Source organism: Petaurus breviceps, unplaced genomic scaffold (assembly GCF_028583685.1).
Source record: "Petaurus breviceps papuanus isolate PSGF00001 unplaced genomic scaffold, PetGlider_PUasm1.0 110, whole genome shotgun sequence".
NCBI lineage: Eukaryota > Metazoa > Chordata > Mammalia > Diprotodontia > Petauridae > Petaurus > Petaurus breviceps.
The window spans coordinates 316845-335709 of record NW_027185597.1 but is presented as its reverse complement, the minus strand read 5'-3'; the positions used below and the strand labels follow the sequence as shown (position 1 = coordinate 335709).

At 40.1% G+C, this 18865-nt stretch overlaps 1 protein-coding gene and 1 long non-coding RNA gene across 4 annotated transcripts in view; one reads left to right on the top strand and one right to left on the bottom strand.

The window, feature by feature from the left end:
• LOC138155999 (uncharacterized) overlaps positions 1-11553 on the bottom strand; it is a 120224-nt gene extending 108671 nt beyond the window's left edge. For all 3 annotated transcript variants that reach the window (XR_011167048.1, XR_011167065.1, XR_011167047.1), the window contains exon 1: positions 11429-11553. This is a non-coding gene — a long non-coding RNA (uncharacterized lncRNA). The remainder of the gene's footprint in view (positions 1-11428) is intronic.
• Positions 11554-12711: 1158 nt separating this feature from the next.
• On the top strand, positions 12712-17338 carry LOC138155543 (homeobox protein NOBOX-like). The gene is made up of 8 exons (XM_069080860.1): positions 12712-12958; positions 13611-13717; positions 13945-14063; positions 14186-14280; positions 14533-14764; positions 15305-15618; positions 16460-16783; positions 17190-17338. The coding sequence occupies exons 1-8, from the start codon at positions 12715-12717 to the stop codon at positions 17213-17215; spliced, it is 1461 nt and encodes a 486-aa protein (XP_068936961.1). The 5' UTR covers positions 12712-12714; the 3' UTR covers positions 17216-17338.
• The last annotated feature ends 1527 nt before the right edge of the window (positions 17339-18865 follow it).

Genomic DNA, 18865 nt, shown 5'->3' with positions numbered 1-18865 from the left:
CAAAAGGAAGGGGTAAAACCAGTCTGAGACAACATAGAAGTTTGGCAGGAAAGGTCTGTCATGCTGGGGTGAGAATAGAGGACAGTTTACCATTGGCTGCACCAGCGCAGGTTACATGCCCCGAAAACCAACAGCAGGCCTTGGGGATGACTGGATCTCTCAGCCCACAAACAGTAAGGGGCTCAGACATCTGGTCAGAAGGAGGTTACAGGGGTCCCTTTGCTGACATTGGATGCAGGACTGTTGTATTGCCCATACAGGGATTTAGGTCACAGCCCCAGGATGAGGAGGAGCACTATCACACCACAGCTTATGGCTGCAGGGGAATAGGAATCCTGCTCATAGATCCAGGGTGGAAAACAATGCTTGTGGTCATTAACAGACCAGAGCACAGGCCAGGTGAGCAGAGGTGAGTAGTAAACACACCTCTCCTTAGATCACACAACTTTAAAAGAACTGAAAACTTACAGAGACTAAGAACTAGCTCTGAAAACAGCTGTACAAAAATCCTGAAGCTTGGGATAGGGCCCCTTCTTCCCTAGAGAGTAAATATCAAGAAACAGACTGAAAAAAATGAGCAAACAACAAAAAGAGAATCTGACTGCAGAAAGTTGCTATGGTTACAGAGAAGATCAAAATACAAACTCAGAAGAAGACAACCATGTCAAAACTGCTATATGCAAAACCTCAAAGGCAAATGTGAATTGGTCTCAGGCCCCTTAAAAAATTAGAATTGAGCAAGTGGAAACTCATGACTCCATGAGGCTTCAAGAAACAATAAGAAAAAAGTCAAAAGAATGAAAAAAAGAGGAAAATGTGAAACATCTCACTGGAAAAACATCTGACCAAGAAAATAGATCCAGGAAAGATAATTGAACAATTATTGGACTACCTGAAAGCCATGACAAGAAAAAAGACCCTTGCCATCATATTTCAAGAAATTATCAGGGAAAATTGTTCTGATATTCTAGAATCAGAGGGTAAAATAGAAATTGAAAGAATCCACCAATCACCTCCAGAAAGAGATCCCCAAATGAAAACTCACAGGAATATTATAGCTAAATTCCAGGGTTCCCAAGTTAAGGAGGAAATATTGCAAGCAGCCAGAAAGAAACAATTCAAACATCATGGAGCCATAGGATAACACAACATTTAGCAAATTTTACATTAGAGGGACAGAGGGCAAAATAGCTAAGATTACAACTAAGAATCACCTTTCCAGCAAAACTGAGCATAATCCTTCAGGCTAAAAATGGATATGTAATGAAATAGAAGACTTCCAAATATTCCTGAAAAGACCAAAACTGAATGGAAAATTTGACATTTAAACAAAAGACTTAAGAAAAGCACAAAAAGGTAAATAGGAAAGAGAAATCATTAGGGATTCAATAAGGTTAAATTATTTGCATTCCTACATGGGGAGGTCAGTCATACTTTTAACTCCTAAAAACTGTCATTATTAGGGCAGTTCAAAGGAATATGCATAGATAGAAGGCATGGGTCTGAGTTGAATATGATGGGATAATAGCTAAAATAATAAAGGGGTGAGAAAGAGGAATTCACTGAGAGAAGGGGGAAGGGAGAGATAGAATGGGCTAAATTGTCTCACATAAAAGAATCAAAGAAAGAGCTTTAACAGTTGAGAAGAAGCTGGGATTGTGGGGGGAAGCTCTTGAACCTTACTTTCATTGGAATTGTCTCAATGAGGGAATAACATACACACTCAGTTGGGTATAGAAATCTATCTCACCCTACAGGAAAGTGGGAATGGAAGAGGATAAGGAAATGTGGAGGAGTTGATAGAAGGGAGGGAAGATCTGCGGAGGCAGTAGTCAGAAACAAAACACTTTTGAGGATGGACAGGGTGAAAGGAGAGAGAGTAGGGTAAAGAAGGGAGAAAATAGAATCCAGGGAAATATACTGTGACCATAATTGTGAAAACCTTTTTTTTTTCCAGCAGATTTCTCTGATAAAGGCTTTAGTTCTCAAACACATACAGATGAATCAAATTTATAAAAATAGCCATTCTCCAATCGATAAATGATCAAAGGATATGAATGGGCAGTTTTCAGGCAATGTAATCTAAGCTATCTATAATCATATGAAAAAATGCTTGAAATCACCATTGATTGTAGATCTGCAAATTTAAGCAACTCTAAGCTAACACCTCATATCAATCAGACTGGTTAATATGACAGAAAAGGAAAATGACAAATGTGGAAAGGATGTGGGAAAATTGGGACACTAATCCACTAAAGATGGAGCTGTGAACCAATTCAACCATTCTGGAGAACAATTTGGAACTTGCCCAGGAGACTTTAAAACTATGCATATACCCTCTGACCCTTCAAAACCACTAGTAGGTCAGTATTCCAAAGAGATAAAAAACAAAAAGGAAAAGGATCAACATGTACAAAAATATTTATAGAAGCTTTTCTTGTGATGGCAAAGAATTGAAAATTGAGGGGATGCCTATCAATTGGTGAATGATTAAACAAGTTGTGGTAAATGATTGTGATGGGATACTATTATTATAAGAAAGGATGAGCAGGATGCTCTTGGAAAAACCTGGAACTACTTAAAATACAAAGTGAAATGTGAAGAACTGAGAATATCGTACACAGCAACAGCAATATTGTATGATGATTAACTGTGAATGACTTAGCTATAATCAGCAATACAATGATCCAAGACAATTCCAAAAGATTTATGATGAAAAATGCTACCTATCTCCAGAGAAAGAACTGACGGAGTATGAATGCAAATCATAGCATACTTTTTTTACTTTCTTTTTCTTTTTTTGTTTCTGTTTTCTTTCACAACATGACTAATATGGAAATATGTTTTGCATGACTGCAAATGAATAATCTATATCAAATTGCTTGCCTTCTCTATGGTGGGGAGGAGAAGAAGAGAGGGTTAGAATTTGGAACTCAAAATTTTAAAAATGAATGTTAAAAATTGTTTTTACATGTAATTGGGGAAAACTAAAATATTAAAAAGTTTTAAAAGTAAAAGAAAAAATAGGGAAAGAAAGGATCCTTAGAGGCATCTATGTGACATAGTAAATAAAGTACTGGGCCTGGAGCAAGGAGGATCTGAATTCAAATCTTTTTAACATACTTATTAGCTAAGTGACCCTGGGCAAATCAATTAACTCTTTGCCTCAGTTTCTTCATCTAAAATGGGGATAAAAACAGCACCTGCCTTCCAGAATTGTCTAAAGGATAAAATGAGACACTTGTAAAGCATTTTGCAAACCTTAAAGTGCTATATAAATGTAAACTATTATTATATAGTCTTCATATCTAGTCCAGGAAGGGTCTACCCTGATAAAGAAACTGTAGACCAATAACTAATGGATATTGATGAACAAAATAATATTCTCAAAAAGACTACAGCAACATATCACAAAGATTATACAGAATGTCAGGCTTGATTTATGCCATGAATATAGGGCAGTACAATATAAGGAAAACTATAATACAGTTGACTATAATAATAACAAAAACAAAAAAAACCTTATAATTACATAAATCAATGTTGGAAAAGGCTTTGACAAGACAATGTCTATTCCTGTTTTAAAAAAATTAGAAAGGATATAAACAAGCTAATCTTTCCTTGATATAAATAGTATCTATCTAAAAGAAAAAGTCAATTCTTATTTTATAAGAATAAAAACTCTATTTGTAATAAAGTTAAAGGCCTTTCCAATAAGATCAGAAGTAAAACCAGGATGTCCTGCCCTAACATTATTATTCAATATAATGCTGGAACACTAGATATGGCAATAAGACAAGAAAATGAAATTGAGGATGCAAGCACTGGTAACAAATTTATCACTTTTTGCAAATGATGTGATGGTACCTTAGAGAACTGTAAAGAATCAAGTAAACAAACTAGTTAAAACAATTAACAACTAAAGCAAAAAATAAGCCTGTACAAACCATGGACATTTTTCTATATTATGAAAACACATACCGGGAAAATGTAGAAAGAGAATTTCCATTTAAAATAACCACAGAAAATATAAAATACTTGGGCGTCGACCAGGTAAGACAAACAGGAACTATATGAATAGAACTATGAAATATTCTTTACACAAATGAATATAGATTTAAATAATTGGAAAAATACTAATTGCTCACTAGTATGCTGAGCCAATATAATCAAAATATCAAAACTACCTAAATTGATTTATTTAGTGCCATAGCAAAATACCGAAAAGACTTACTTTATAGAATTAGTAAAAAAAAAAAAAAGACAAAATTTATCCAGAGGAACAAAAGGTCAGTAATTTCAAAGAAATTAATAAAAAAAAATAATGGTGAAAAGAGAGTCGGGTAATGATGAATCTCAAACTATACTACAAAACAGTAATCATCAAAACTATTTGGTGTTGTTTGGTCAGTGGTAAAGATTAGGTTCACAATATGCAGAAGCAAACAAGCACATCAGTCTTGTATTTGATAAATGCATGAATCCCAGCTATTGATGTAAGAATTTAGTATTCAACAAAATCTTCCAAGCAAACTGGAAAACAGTCTTGCAGAAACTAAATCTAGACTAACATCTCACATGATATACTGATAAGCTACAAGTATGTGACTTAGACATAAAAGGTAACATCATTTAGAGGCACAAGAATCACCTGTCATATTTATGGATGAAGAAAGAATACATGACCAAATAAGAAACAAAGAAGGTGTCAGAAGGTAAAATGGATAATTTTGATTGATGAAATTTAAAAAGTGGGGTTCTTTTGCACAAAAAATCAATGCAGCTAAAATTAGAAGAGAAGCAATAAACAGGAAAATCTTTGCAGCGTTTCTCTGATGAAGATCTTGTTTCTAAGACACATGGGGAACTGATTTAAATTTGTAAGAATAAGAACCATTCCCCAATTGATAAATGTTCAAAGGATATGAAAAGCAATTTTCAGAGGAAGAAATCCTAGCTAATAATAGCTATATGAAAAAATGATATAAATTACTAATGATTAGATAAATTTAAACAAATCGGAGGTACTACCTCACACCTATCAGATTGGTAAAGCTAACAAAAAAGGAAAATGATTAATGTTGGTGAGGCTGTGGGGGAAGAGATACTTTAATCTACTTTTAGTGGAGACATGAACTGATGTAGCCATTCTGGAAAACTATTTAGAACAATGCCTCCAAAGCCAATAAACTGCATCCTTTCAAGTAGCAATATCACTACTAGGTCTGTACCTCAAGGATATCAAAGAAAGAGGAAAAAGGATCCTTCTGAGGAAAAATATCCAAAGCAGTCTCTTTGCAGTGGCAAAAAAATAGAAATGAAGGGGATGTCCATTGAAATGGAGAATGACTGAACAAAGAATATGAATATGATAGAATAATAATATGCTATAATAAATGAACAGGATGATTTCAGAAAAACCTGGAAAGATTTGTGTGAACTGATCTAGAATGAAGTAAACAGAGCTTGAAAAAAAATTTACACAATAATGATATTATAAAAACCTTTAAAAGTCTTAGGAACTCTGATTAACACCAGGACCGATGATCATACAGGCTATCCACCTCCTGATAGAGAAGTGATAGCCTCAGAATGACAATTGGGCCTTTATTTTTTTTGACAGGGTCAATGTGGAAATCTGTTTTGCTTGACTATACCTGAATCCAACAGGAAATTTTGTTTTTCTTGTTTTCTCAAAGTGGAAGTGAGGCATGAGTGCAAGGCGGAAAAATGAGAGGGAAAGAAGATGAATCTTCATTTGAAAAAATAATTTAAAATAAAATAAAAACTGAATCTGCTTTAGGCTTGAAGTCAGTTACAATTTCCTAACAATAAGAACTGTCCAAAGGTAGAATGAAATGCCTATAAAAGTGGCTCCCCCATCTTGGAACTTGGGCAGAATTTGGAACACCAGTTTTCAGGTATATTATGGTGGGAATCTCTTTGGCATATGAATTGGACTAGATGGTTATTGAAGTTCCTTCAATTATCTGATTTTTAGATCATTGGAGGTGAAATTCTCCATGTAGGAACGTTTAGTCTAGGACCTTTTTCACTTTTTTCTATACCCAATCAACCATGTAATCAAAGCATGCCAAATCTATAAATGTAGTGGAAAGTATATTGAGAAAAAACAATATATAGATGAAGTGGAATCTCATCACTAATGGGAGGTCACAAATCTCATATTATAATATCTTAAGCAATAATTTATTTCATGTATAGATTAAATTCAGTCCCAGCCAGTGAAGTCAATGCAAGCAACTTCTGTAGTGCTTGCGGGGACTCGCAGTAAGAGGATCAGCCTGCATATTTTCAGGCTTGTCGTCCCCTTGTGGCTAGTGGTGATAATGTAGCTTCTTCAGAACCATCTGTCTTGGTGCATCAGATTGCTTTCTTTCTTTCTTTTTTTTTTTTTTAATTTGGTAAAGAGACCACTGTCTGCCTCATTTCTTACCTAGTCTTAATCACTGAATGAGCATTGCCTCAGTCAAACTGAGACATGTTAAAGACCTTACTTAAAAAAGGCCAAGGTGTCCCACTGCATCCTGGCCATCTCCACTTGTCCTGAACTATATTTCACCACTGGACTCAGATGGCTCTGGAGGAGAAAGTGAGGTTGGTGACTTTGTATAGCCCTCCCTCACTTAAATCCAATTCACTTGCAAGTCATTATATCACTTTCCCTGTGCCATGGTCTTCTTCTAGAATGAAGGACAAGTAACAATAATCTTGGTATATACACTGAGAAGAGAAGGTCTGCGCTGATGGAGCTCAGGTAGAGCACCATCTGGTGGGCAATTCTAATACTGTATTCCCTGGCTGCAAGACAAACACAGTGACAACCTACCACATTCACGGGCTTCATGAAAGTAGCACTCAAGCTACCCTACAAACTGGGGGAAGGCAGAGGGAGGGGGCAGAGTCATATTTACAACTCTCCTTAGGCAGAGGGAATAGAGAGAGAAAAGCAGTCATAAAAGAAAAAGGAGAATTAATGAAGTATCCTATCATGGCAATCCAAAAGGGAGAAAATACCATGAATTATAGATGTGGTCAACAACATTAAATGCTGCCGTGAGGTCAAGCCTGACTCTCTGGGATTCAGTTCCATGTGATCGAGCACAGGGCTGAGGGAATCAATAAGCAATAATTACTTCCTCAAGGACCAGGATTAGAAGCAGAAGAGTAGAGGAGGAAGTGTGCTGATAATAGGCTTGACTTGGAAGAACAGATAGTCTGCACAAGCCTTTGTTCCCAAATCAGACTTTATCTGAAATGTTCACACATGGGCTGGGTGAGCAACTATAAGATATATTGCAGATGTAATATCTGCATGAAATAGGAGACTAGATTTAGTGACTTCAAAAGTTCCTTGGTATGCTAGGATTTTAATACTTTAATTTACATACATACTTTAATTTAATCTAATAAAACCTATAGGTTTTATGTACCTTTACTCCTAAAGAATGATAAAAGTAGGGAAGTTAAAGTAGGTAGGACAATGTTCCCTAAACCACACATCCTTTTTGTTGCTTTTTGGTCATTTTTCAGTTATTGTTGACTCTTCATAATCCCATTTGGGGTTTTCGTGGCAAAGATACTGGCGTGGCTTGCCATTTCCTTCTCCAGTTCGTTTTACAGATGAGGAACTGAGGCAAACAGGGGTAAATCACTTGCCCAGGTAACTTGGTAAGTGATCGAACGCCAGATTTGAATTCCTGAAGATGAGTCTCCTTGATTCTATGCTGTCTATCTACTGTACCACCTAGCTTCTCTCACAATATCCTTACAAGGAATTATTGGATGATACCAGTAGGAGAGGACATAGCCAGAGATACAGATCCAATAACACACCTCAGAACCTAGTCTCTTCACCGAGTCTCTGACAATGGACACCCTCCTATCACACTCCTATTGGCTATGCAATGGAAAAAATAGTACTACAAAAAGCTTACCGTGAAGTATCTCCCCACCAAAGGTTTCACTTTTTGTCTGTAACTCCATCCCACTGGAAATTTCTACAACAGGTCAGTGCTCCTCAGACTACTCATTCTGTGATATTCCTGTGAACAAAGACACTAAAGGATCCCCTACCCAGGAAGAGCTGGTGTGGTCAGGATTAACCAAATGGTGCCTTAGGAACTACCCCCCCCCTTTGTAGGAGTGAAGAAGATCTGGTCAACAGAAGTTTTGAGTATAAGTACACAAGGTTGACTATTTGAAGAGGGAATTGGTAACTACTTGGTAAAGCAAATTGAAGGAAGGAAAGGTTTGATATTGGATAATCTAAAACCAGAATAGTCTGGGGACATACACTAACCACTTTGCTATTCTTATACAAGATACTTGGTCTCAAGACTGGATGGAATATTCTCCCTCTTCCTGGCTTTCTTCCAGTCCCAGCTAAAATCCCATCTTTTATTAGAAGGTTTTACTGCTCCCTCTTAATACTAATGCCTTCCTTTACTCTATTAATTATCTACAATTTATGCTGTGTATATCTTGTTTGTATATAGTTGCTTTTCATGTGTCCCCAGTTAGAGTGTCAGCTCTTCAAGAGCTGGGACTACAGTCTTCTTTTTTTTGTATCCCCAACACTTACTACAATTCTGGCACTTAACAGATGGTTAATAAATTCTTGTTGACTATCTGACAAGTAAGTGGTTGGGAATTAATAGGTAGGGCCCATGTTACAATAGTTGACCGACAAGTATTTAGTAAGTGCAATGTGCTATGAATTGTTGTTTTTCAATAGTTTTCCGGTTGTGTCAGATTCTGTGACCCCACTTGGGGTTTTCTTGGCAAAGACACTGCAGTGGTTTGCCATTTCCTTCTCAAATGCATTTTTAAGATAAGGAAATTGAGGCATAGGGTAGTGACTTGCTCAGGGTCACTATCTAGTAAGTATCTGGCTAGATTTGAACTCAGGAAGATGAGTCTTCCTGATTTCAGGCCCAGCACTCTGTCCTTTGGACCAAATACATGGATAAAAATGTTGTAATCTCTAGCAAGGGATTTGCTGGTAAAGAAAGGCAAAAACACACACTTCACCCTCAAGAAATTCACATTGCAATTGAGATGGTAGATAATGTGAAGGAAAACGACAATAACAAACCCTGCATATGTAAGATTTGTAAAGTATGAAAAAAGATGTAGAAAAGTAGGCCAACCTGTGACAAGGTTGATGGTGAGTCAGGAGTCAGACTCAGGTCAGAATGCTGAGTATGAGAACAAGTAAAGGGTTGCTGTCAATTGCTACTTTTAACAGGTGACTCGGGACAGTCCAGATAGCATCTCCATGTTGTCAGCGGGTAAAAAGCCACCCTGAAAAAGGCCCTTCGTGAAACCAGGGCCATCCAGGACACCTAACTGTCCCAGGACAGCACCATTATCCCCTTTAGCCCAGGAAAACTGAGTCTAATAGATAGTATGTTATATAAAGTATATACTATACACACATAGAGTAGAGTGTATATAGTATAATCTTAGGCTAGACAGAGGGGAGGAAACTCAAACATCTTAATATCTCAAACCATAATAACTAACATTTGTATAAAGCTTTACAATCTATAGTGCACTTTTATTGTTATTATTTCGTTTGATCCTCATGATAATCCCATGAAGTATTATTCTCATTTTTAGTTGGGAAAAAAAGTGGAGAACTAGCAACTTGCTAAAGGTCATAGCAGATGAGTGACAGCCCCAAGGACAGGATCTTCAAATATACTGCATCCCTCTCTTACCTATCTGACAGCACCTTCACCTCATCTCTCACATGAGACATGTAGGAGAATTTTTTTAAATAAAAAAAATTAAAGTAGTAAAGCTTACATTTTTACACTAGTTAATGTGTTAACTTGTTTCACTTAACTGTACTTATTGTTTACAAGGAATTATTCTAGTTGGTGTGATAGGGTTTCAGAGGTTGGAAAAAAGGTTGAAAAGGGTAAAAAGAATTAAAACATTTTAGAAAACATGCATTAAACCAGAAAGTTCAATCAGTATTTTTGTAGATCATGACACAATTAGAATAGGGCTCAGTGAGGGACAAGTACTCAAAAGATGTAGACTTTAAAAAATTTAAGAATGATTAAAGATCAAATTACATATATTTTCTGATAAACCTTCATTTGTGCTTATTTCAGTGGATTAACAACTTCAAAAGAATCAGTCATCTTGCATTCCTCAATTATTTTTTTATCAACTCCAGTGTCTATAGCTGTCCTGACAATTCTTTCCTGCTCCTAAATCCAAACTTTCTCCATATTCATGGTATCATCATAATCAAAAAATATATCAACATCCAGTCCTGTGTTAAATTCCATATCACTTGAGTTAAGTAACATCATGAATAATGGCAGTTGCTTCCTAGATGATTCAGAGGCCATCTAGTCCATCTCAGAATCCCTCTGTAACACACCTAGCAAATTGGCTACCAGCCTTTGCTTGAAACCCTTTAGGAAAAAAAAAGCCAGTACTTGAAGCAATCTATTCTATTTTTGGATAGCATTGTCAAAATATGATGTTTTCCTTCCACTGAGTCAAAGCAAATTCAGTTTCCCTTTTACACAAGTCTATCACATCCCTAAAGACAGCACATGTCTCCAAAGTTCTCTTCTATTCAGTCCAAACACACTCAGATGGCTTCTGATTATTTACACTGGCACGTGTGCGCGCACACACACACACACACACACACACACACACACACACACACAGCCTATATATTTGTCTCTTTGCCCACCACCTTCACTCTAGACTTCGCACCAAAGCCTCACTTCTACTCTTGGGTATTTCTTCAAAACCTCAGTTAAGTAGACAGGTGTAAAGCAGTGCTTTCTTTTCTTACTTCTGACTTTCAGGAGATGCCATATACACCCAAATTAAACTTACTTCCAGAACATTCTACTTGTCACCATTTACACATTTCATTTCTAATCCTCTCCAAGTATGCCTGGCCCTTCTTTTGTACATTTGCCCCCATCAACACTTTTGTTTTATCTTCTAAATTCTTTTTACATGTTGTGTGCAACAGGCAGGAAAACATAGTGGATGGGGGGCCGTTAATAAACACTTACAGGTGCGAACGATTCCAGGTGGGGGCTTCTCATTTATCTTCCAGGCCAGCATTAGTTGAAGAGGCAAAAAGAGTAAAGTGGGAAGCCCCCTGGGGACTACAAATGCAGATGCCTCAAAAGTTTTCACACCCTTCCCTCCTACAGGCAATTCAGTCTTTAGTGAATGTGGACTCTCACTCAAAAGAAATAGCCTAACCCTTCGGTTCTACCTTAGCTCATTCCTCTAGAGACAAGAAGCTTCAGTCTGTCCCCAAGCCCTGAAGGTGGACTCCTGTAAGTCCAGTATTCTGCCTGCCTCCTTGAAAGATTGTTTCTATCTGTCCCTCAGCAGGGGAGAAACTCTGTACCTTCGTGACTGGGTCGGAAGAGCACACACTCCACGCTCTCACTAGGGACGACGCAGTCTTCTTACCTTCCTACCACTTGGCCCCAGGAACTACTGCCCAGAGAAATAGAGCAGGAGGGGAGGAGTCCTCTCAATTAGAACCACACCTGATCTCTCCTTTTAGACTTCTTTTTTTTTGGAGGGGGAGGAAGTAGATGTAAGGAGTGGGGGAGATGCCACTGTTGCCCCTCCCCCACTTCCCAAAGGTACTCCTTTCTTCTCACTGCCCTCAGGCCCTGCCCAATGGGGAGTTTAGGCTTTGTTTCGCCCCCTGATCCCCCGTGCTAGGTGCTAGTCCCACACCTGCCCACAAGGCTCTCCAGGTCTTCATTAGGAGCCTCCTCTGAAGCTCTGGGGCACAGAGGCAAAGAGGAGAGAGACTGGGAGAGGGGAACCTCGAGTCATGGAGCCAACTGCAGGAACAGCCAAGGAGCCTGGGGGTGAGTGTGGTGGGGACAGGAGCGTGTAAGGATGAGGGGAAGTGGGTGGGAGCGAGGGGGAGCTGGAAAGAAAAGAGTGGGAACTGGCAAACTCGGTACAAGTGACCAGGAGCCGGAGGACCTCCCACGCCACTGGGAAAAGGAAGCCCCTTTTGGTATCCTCTAGGTCTCAAAGAGGTGACTATGCTCGGGGAGGTGAATGGGGTGGAGAGACTGGGACAGCACATTTCCTTTGAATATTTCTATCCACAAGTGGCATAGGACCCAATTACTTAGCAGAGCTAGTCTGTCTGGCTTTGAGTAGGGCTCATTTTCCCTTTCCTTGGGATCCTTTCATATCCTTACCCTCCACCTGACCATTTCTCTCATCTCTTCTCTTTCCCCAATGATGACCTCTTTGTGTAATGAAAGATTCTCTATAAAGATTTGGAGATTCAAAGAGGGATAGGTATTCCCAAGGGAGAGCCACCTTCCTAAATGAGCCCTTGACTCACCTTGTGAAGTTAGAAGAGACATAGGCCAGAGGGCTGAAAAAGAGAAGCTAACTATGGGGTCAGAGAGGGAGGAGTTCTTCTGGGGCCCAGTACCTGCTGTCCAAGATGGCCAGAATGAGGAGCTACTATTGTCCTGTATTGTCACGGTGGGAGGGAAGGGGAGTCACAGAAAGCTTCCAGGGAGCTGGCTGGAGCTGACATCTGTGTGGGAAATGAATCACAGAAACTCCCAGAGCTGGTGGGTGGATGCATTCCCCAAGTGGGAGAGGTAGAACTGGAGAAGAAGGCTTACCCTCTGGTCCCATAGACACAGAATGACCCTGATAACCCCAAGACTATCAGAGCAGGTCTCACCTCATGGGACTGGTGGGGGGCCAGACCCAGGTGCTACCACCCAACCCTTGGTGCAGTGTGGAACAAACAAAGGGGCCTGCCATTTGACAGCCCTGCTCAGTACAACTGCAGCAGGGGAGAGTAGCCAGAATGTAACCAGGAAGAAGGAGCCCCCAAACACACCTCCACAAGTCCGGAAAAAGACCCGCACCCTTTACCGTACAGGTGAGTCCAAACAGATTTTACTTCCTTAGGGGGTAAGAAATCTTAATTTCACTTTATTTGGAGGTGAGTAAGCCTAGATCAAGAGGGTAACTATAAGGGACCTGGTCACTTTGTGACCTAACCTTTCCTGTCTCTAGACTCCAAGAAATCCCAATGCCTCTTCACTACCATAGGTGAGGAGTGGGCCCTTTCAGCAGATGTTAAATTTTAAGGCAATAGGAAATACCATTCTGATAGTGGGAGGGTCAGGACATTGAATACATCTATGGACACAGAAGGGGATCATCCTAACCTTATAAGCTGATGCAAGTAAGTTTTCTTTTTTCAAGGTCAGATCAGACAATTTTATAAGGTCAGTAGTGTCACAGACAGCCTGGAAAACTAGGGCACTAGCCTGAGAATTGGGAGACCTGTATTCTACACCCAGTTCTGTCATTAACTAGTTGTATAACTTTATAAGTCACTTATATGCCTGTTACACATGTGACAAGTTAATCTTTTATGTTTGGGCCTCAGTTTCCTTAGTGGCAAAATAAATGGACTTAATTACCTCCATAGGGCCCCCTTCACTCCTAAAATCCTTTGATTCTGTCCTTCTCTGATTCATTGATTCTCATCCCTGTATGGATCTCCCTTTTTTTTTTTTTCCCAGACCAGTTAAAAGAGCTGGAGAAGATGTTTCAGGAAGACCACTACCCTGACAGTGACAAACGCAAGGAGATTGCCTTGGCTGTGGGGGTCACACCTCAACGCATCATGGTGAGGGAAGGTAGAGAAGAATTCACTCATTTGATAAAACAAGCAGGGGCAGAGGGGGAGGAGTTGTTTCTCCAGTAGAGTAGATGTATACTTTAGATTTGGGTAGAACTCAGATATGGTTCTGTCTCTTATAATTTTCTCTAATTTTCTTGCATCTCTCTATGTCTCTGTGCCCGTTTCTTATCTTTGTCTGGTTGTCTCTGACTCTCCATGCCTTCCACTTCCAGGTGTGGTTCCAGAACCGAAGAGCAAAGTGGCGGAAAGTAGAGAGACTGATGGCAAAGGGAAATAAGACCAATCTGAAATCTCCTGTCCCTACCACTGCCCCTTCAGACAGTCATCATGGGTAAGACTTCTTTTTGAGTTCTGTCACTTCTGGATGAAGTAAGAACTCCCTTCCCTTGTACTGGGGAACTGAGCCTAGACCTGGAAGTCAAAGCTGTAATTATTCATTTGTTCTGCCCTCAGCTCTGCCCCTGAGCTCCCATCCCCTCAACCCATAGTCATGGAGCCAGGAAACTTCACTAATGAGCTGGTGCCTCTACCTGCCACTTTTCCTCCGGGTGAGTTGCCTTCTTGCAGGAAGGGGATCATGGGGTTCAACGGGTCCAAGAAGGGAGTTTATATCTGGGGTGGTTGGCAATGCATGAGAAGTCCTTCCCCAAAGCACTACTCCATGTGAAAATATGATCATAGGTAGAGGCCCAGAATAGTCATCCATAGCAGCCCCATCACTTAAGTCCCCTTGCATCTCAGCAACCCCAAACACATTTATCATTCCCTTACCTTTGTACATCTGGGTTTTTTCTCCTTAGAGTCTAACCTACTACTGACATGTGACCAACCAATGACTCTGAGTCAACACAATGATGAGGCTCAAAAGGGAGAGGTAGCTCCTCTCCTCCTTAGCCCCCCACCTGTCCGAAGGGCCAGCCTTCCCTTGACCTTGGGCCCTGTTCACACCCCACACCTGGTACCCCTTCTGCTGGAAACACCCAGTAGTGGCTTTAGCCATAAGGATGGCTCCTATGGATCTTGGGAAACAAGGTATGAGGGATATTGGAAAACAAGTGGGTTTTTTAAATGGTGGTAAGAGAGGATGCTATGAACCCTGGGACAGAGCAAATGGTACCTAGAGACTAATTAAAAGCTTCTAAATCATAAAGTCTCATGATATGCAAGTATTCAAAGTTGGGAAAGAGTGAGGGAAATATGATAAGGGATGAGCCACTAGAGAGAGCCATGAAATAAAGAATGAAATCACGGCAGGGTAGAAGTAGAGAAAGAAGGTAGGGGTCAGGCTACAAAAAGTACTTTAATGAAAGTACCTTGATCACAAAAGTCAGGCCTGAGGTCAAGTCCTAACTCGAATATTTACTAGCTTTTTGTCCAGGGACAAAGCCTTTACAGAATCAAGCTCCCCACTTGTAAAACAGGGATATTGATATTTACCTTCTTGGCAGAGTTGTTACAGGGAAAGAAAGCATTAAGTTTCTATGTTAAAGTTACTGGTTGTTTCTGGTATTCCCATTGCCAATATTTTCATGTAGTGAAATGCCTGACACATTCCCCTTCTTGTTTCCCCAGCATTAACCCACCAAATGCTTGCAACTATTCTGAGCAAATGGAATCCCAGTATCGTCATCAAGGCAGCCAGTCCAGAGCCTTCCAGCTCTCCCACTATCCCCAGCACCAGCTCTTCCATCAGTCCCAACACCACCTGTCCCAATTCCATCCTTTCCCTTTCCCCCTCCCCAGCACACTGACTCCTCCACCACCAGGAGACTCTAATGCTTCTCTCCTTGCATTTGCCTATGGCCGCGATGGAGAGACCCCATCGGGATTGTTCTCGGGCACGCCGGTGGGGCAGCTTCTGTTACAGCAGCCTACTGGGAGCTTGGGTGAGTGACAGGGATGGGAAGAAAAGATAGAATTTGGAAGCAGAACTAGGAGAAATAAGGAATAAAGAAGAGTAGAGATCGTCAAGAGGGAAGATAGGACTTGGGATACAGGGTTTGGGATAAAGAGGGGAGACTTTAGGATGTCATTTTTCTTTTTCCTAATATTCTTCCCAGGGGTGGCTAAGTAGTTAAGGGTACTACACTTGAAGTCAGAAGATCTCAGTTTGAATTTTACTTTGGATATTAGCTGTGTAACTTCTGTTTACTTCAGTTTTCTCATCTATAAAGTGGAAATAATAAAAAACACCTATAATAACAATCTTACAAGGTGGTTATGAGGATCAAATGAGAATGTACGGAAAGTTCTTTATAAAACTTATTATTGTTATCATACCTTGCTGATGCCTAGGCTGTCCTTTTTCTTTTTTCCCCCTAAGATTGTGTAGACCCTAGTCAGATGTCAATTATATAAACATCCATTTTTCTGTTATCTTTCATGTCAAACCTTGGGCATGATATTCCTCCCTGGGATTTAGGATGAGTGGTAGAGTTTTTCCACCCCCCGCCCCATGGGTCATCTTCTGTCCTCTCTAGATCTTTGGTCTTTAATAATGTACAGCCTATTTCTTGTTCTGACTTATATCAGGGTTTTCAGAGCTTTGGGTTTCTAAGGGCAGGGGTTCATCATTGATGGAGTTCATATTATTGTGGGCATATATAATTGCAGACTAGGTCTCTAACCCAGTAATTACAGCTAGATCTCTTTCCAGAGGACATATTTAAACTAGGAGGTTCATGTGACCAGGCTGTCTGACCCTTCTGAATATTTGGATACCCTTAGGTCCACTCACAGCCCTGCAAACTCTCCCTTGGAATGATCCCTGTTTGAGAGATCCTTCATTCCCGGGGTCACTCTGCTCCCAGAACTTTGGGCACCACTCTGGAGGAGGGAGCTACTTACCTGACCTGACTGCCCACGTCTTGGAGAGGCAGCCTTCACCAGGCTTCATGCAGCTTCTTGGAGGGTCTAAAACAGGCACTGAACTACTTGACGAGACTCAGGAAGAACTGTCTTCTAGCATTCAGGAACAATTGTCATTGCCCGAGGAGATCAGAGATGGAATCAAGAACACTCACCTCCCCAGAATTACTATCGATGGAGATGGTAAGTAAGACAATATTTTGGGGATGAAGGGAAAGTTCTTCTAACCTCACTGGGAGAAAGAATCACAGCATTTCAGAGTTGGCAAGGAATTAAACACCCATGTAATCTGAAAGCCCTGAAAAAATCTCCCCTATAAAACCTCAACTAGGTGGTCATCTACCATTTCTTAAATATTTCCATTGAGGGAGAATCTCTTGCCTCTTAGGCTAGTGATTCTATCCTGAGATAGCTCAAAGTGTTAAGATAAAACTCTAGACTGCCCTGGAGGACCTAGATATATTTACGCCTGAGTGGGCCTGATGGTACAGGGTATTGAGGAAAGATATTTAAAGAAGAAGGATTGAAGCTAGGATAAAACACACCATTTCTTCTTCTCTCCCCCCCCCCCCCCCCCGCTTTTGTGCAGGTATTCCAGAGAAGAATGAAAACTGAGAGAGAAGAGGTTTTCCTTGCCTGACTTCTGGACTTTATATGTTGAGCTATTTCTATGTTGTTTTGCTCCTAAGAGTTGATCCTGGACCCCTGACTTAAGAAATAAAGTTATCTAAACTAGGATTTATTTCTTTGATTATATTCCCCTCCCCAAACCTAATTCATGATATACCACATAGCTAGCAAATGACAGAGCTATAATTTGAGCTAAGAAAATCTGCTAGCATCCTTTCCCAGTCACCACATTTCTATCTGAAACCAAAGAACCATAGCTTCCCATACTGGAGGTCCTAAGATAGTTATTTTCAGGTCCAAACAGGGTATAGAAATCTGAGAAACAAAACTGAAAAGAATAGATGTCAAGGGCCAGTGAGATTTGCTTGCTATAACCTGTACCCCCTCATCCCACCACCACAGTTTAAGTGGCACTATTCTCCCTCTTAATGGTAGGGAAAAGCCACTCCAGCCTGGCCCAGCAAAGAGAAGGGGAAGTTACTTTGCCCAGGAAAAGGGAAATAAGAGCAAAATTTGCCTATAGGACAGGGACCCTACTAGGTTTAAACCCAGTTTCTTTGCCTTTCTCTCTGATAGAGGTGAGGCAAAAAAGCACTCATTATCCCATCCTGAATCATCCCTCATTTGCTGTTGTTCCTTTCCCCATGCCAAGAACTAAATGTCCCTTCCCCTCCTGATGGCACCAAGCCTAACAGAGAACCTTGTGAAGGTCTAACAAGGCCTGTGAACTTAGGTACAGCACTCCAGGTCACTGGAGTCTTCTATCATTGTAGTCAACAGTAGAGACACTTCTAGTTTAGGAAAGCGAGTATTAAAGAGTTGGGGGAGGAAAGTCTCATGTCCAGAGATTAGCTATTACCTACTCTCTAGGAGAGATGCCCCCAGTATCTCCCTGCCCTGCAAAGATCTTTTACAAAATCAAATTGTAATGCTATGAAATAGTGACTCTTCTGATTCTCCTGAGAACTATTATCAGTAGGAAGCAGGGACACAACAAACAGGGAAGAAACGCCCAAATCTGTTTTGTATGTTTGAAATGTAACATGGGCAGACCTCATGCCCCATTCCAAAAGTGTCTCATAAGTAGCAGTAGTATCATTTAATTGGCAGACTTGAGGTTGAGTCCTACAATCATAGGCTTTTCCTCAAACACAGACAAATAGGCAAAAGGGTCTTGAAAAAACGCCAAGCTCCAGGTCGACAAGGGAAATCTTAAAAATAACTTGTAACTGGGAAGCTCTAAACAAATTCTAGACTCATTGGAAATAAGCTCTTATTCTTTAACTGGGATGAGTTTCATGAATTAGGATCCAATTATTATCACCTCTTCAGTTGCATATTGGACACATGGAATGAAGTTCAATGGGTATTTCAAACTCAACATATTCAAAAGATATTTCGTTATCTTTCTACCTTAAACGATCCCCACTTTCAAACTTCCCTTTCATTGTTGATGGCACCATTATCTTCTCTATCACCCAAGCCTACAATCTTGATGTTACCCTTGACTCATTCTTTTTTACAAAGCCAATTTATTGCCAAATCCTGTTGTTTTTATCTTCACGACTTTTGTATGTGTTCCCTTCTTGCCACTCATACAGTCACAATCTCAATTCAGACTTTCATTACCTCTCT

What these genes read in the sequence shown, in the direction of transcription:
- LOC138155543 (XM_069080860.1), top strand. Translation starts at nt 12,715, where the DNA reads ATGACCCTGATAACCCCAAGACTATCAGAGCAGGTCTCACCTCATGGG. An exon ending in TCACACCTCAACGCATCATG is followed by an intron (nt 13,718 to 13,944) that starts GTGAGGGAAGGT and finishes TTCCACTTCCAG; the next exon opens with GTGTGGTTCCAGAACCGAAG. An exon ending in TATGGATCTTGGGAAACAAG is followed by an intron (nt 14,765 to 15,304) that starts GTATGAGGGATA and finishes TTGTTTCCCCAG; the next exon opens with CATTAACCCACCAAATGCTT.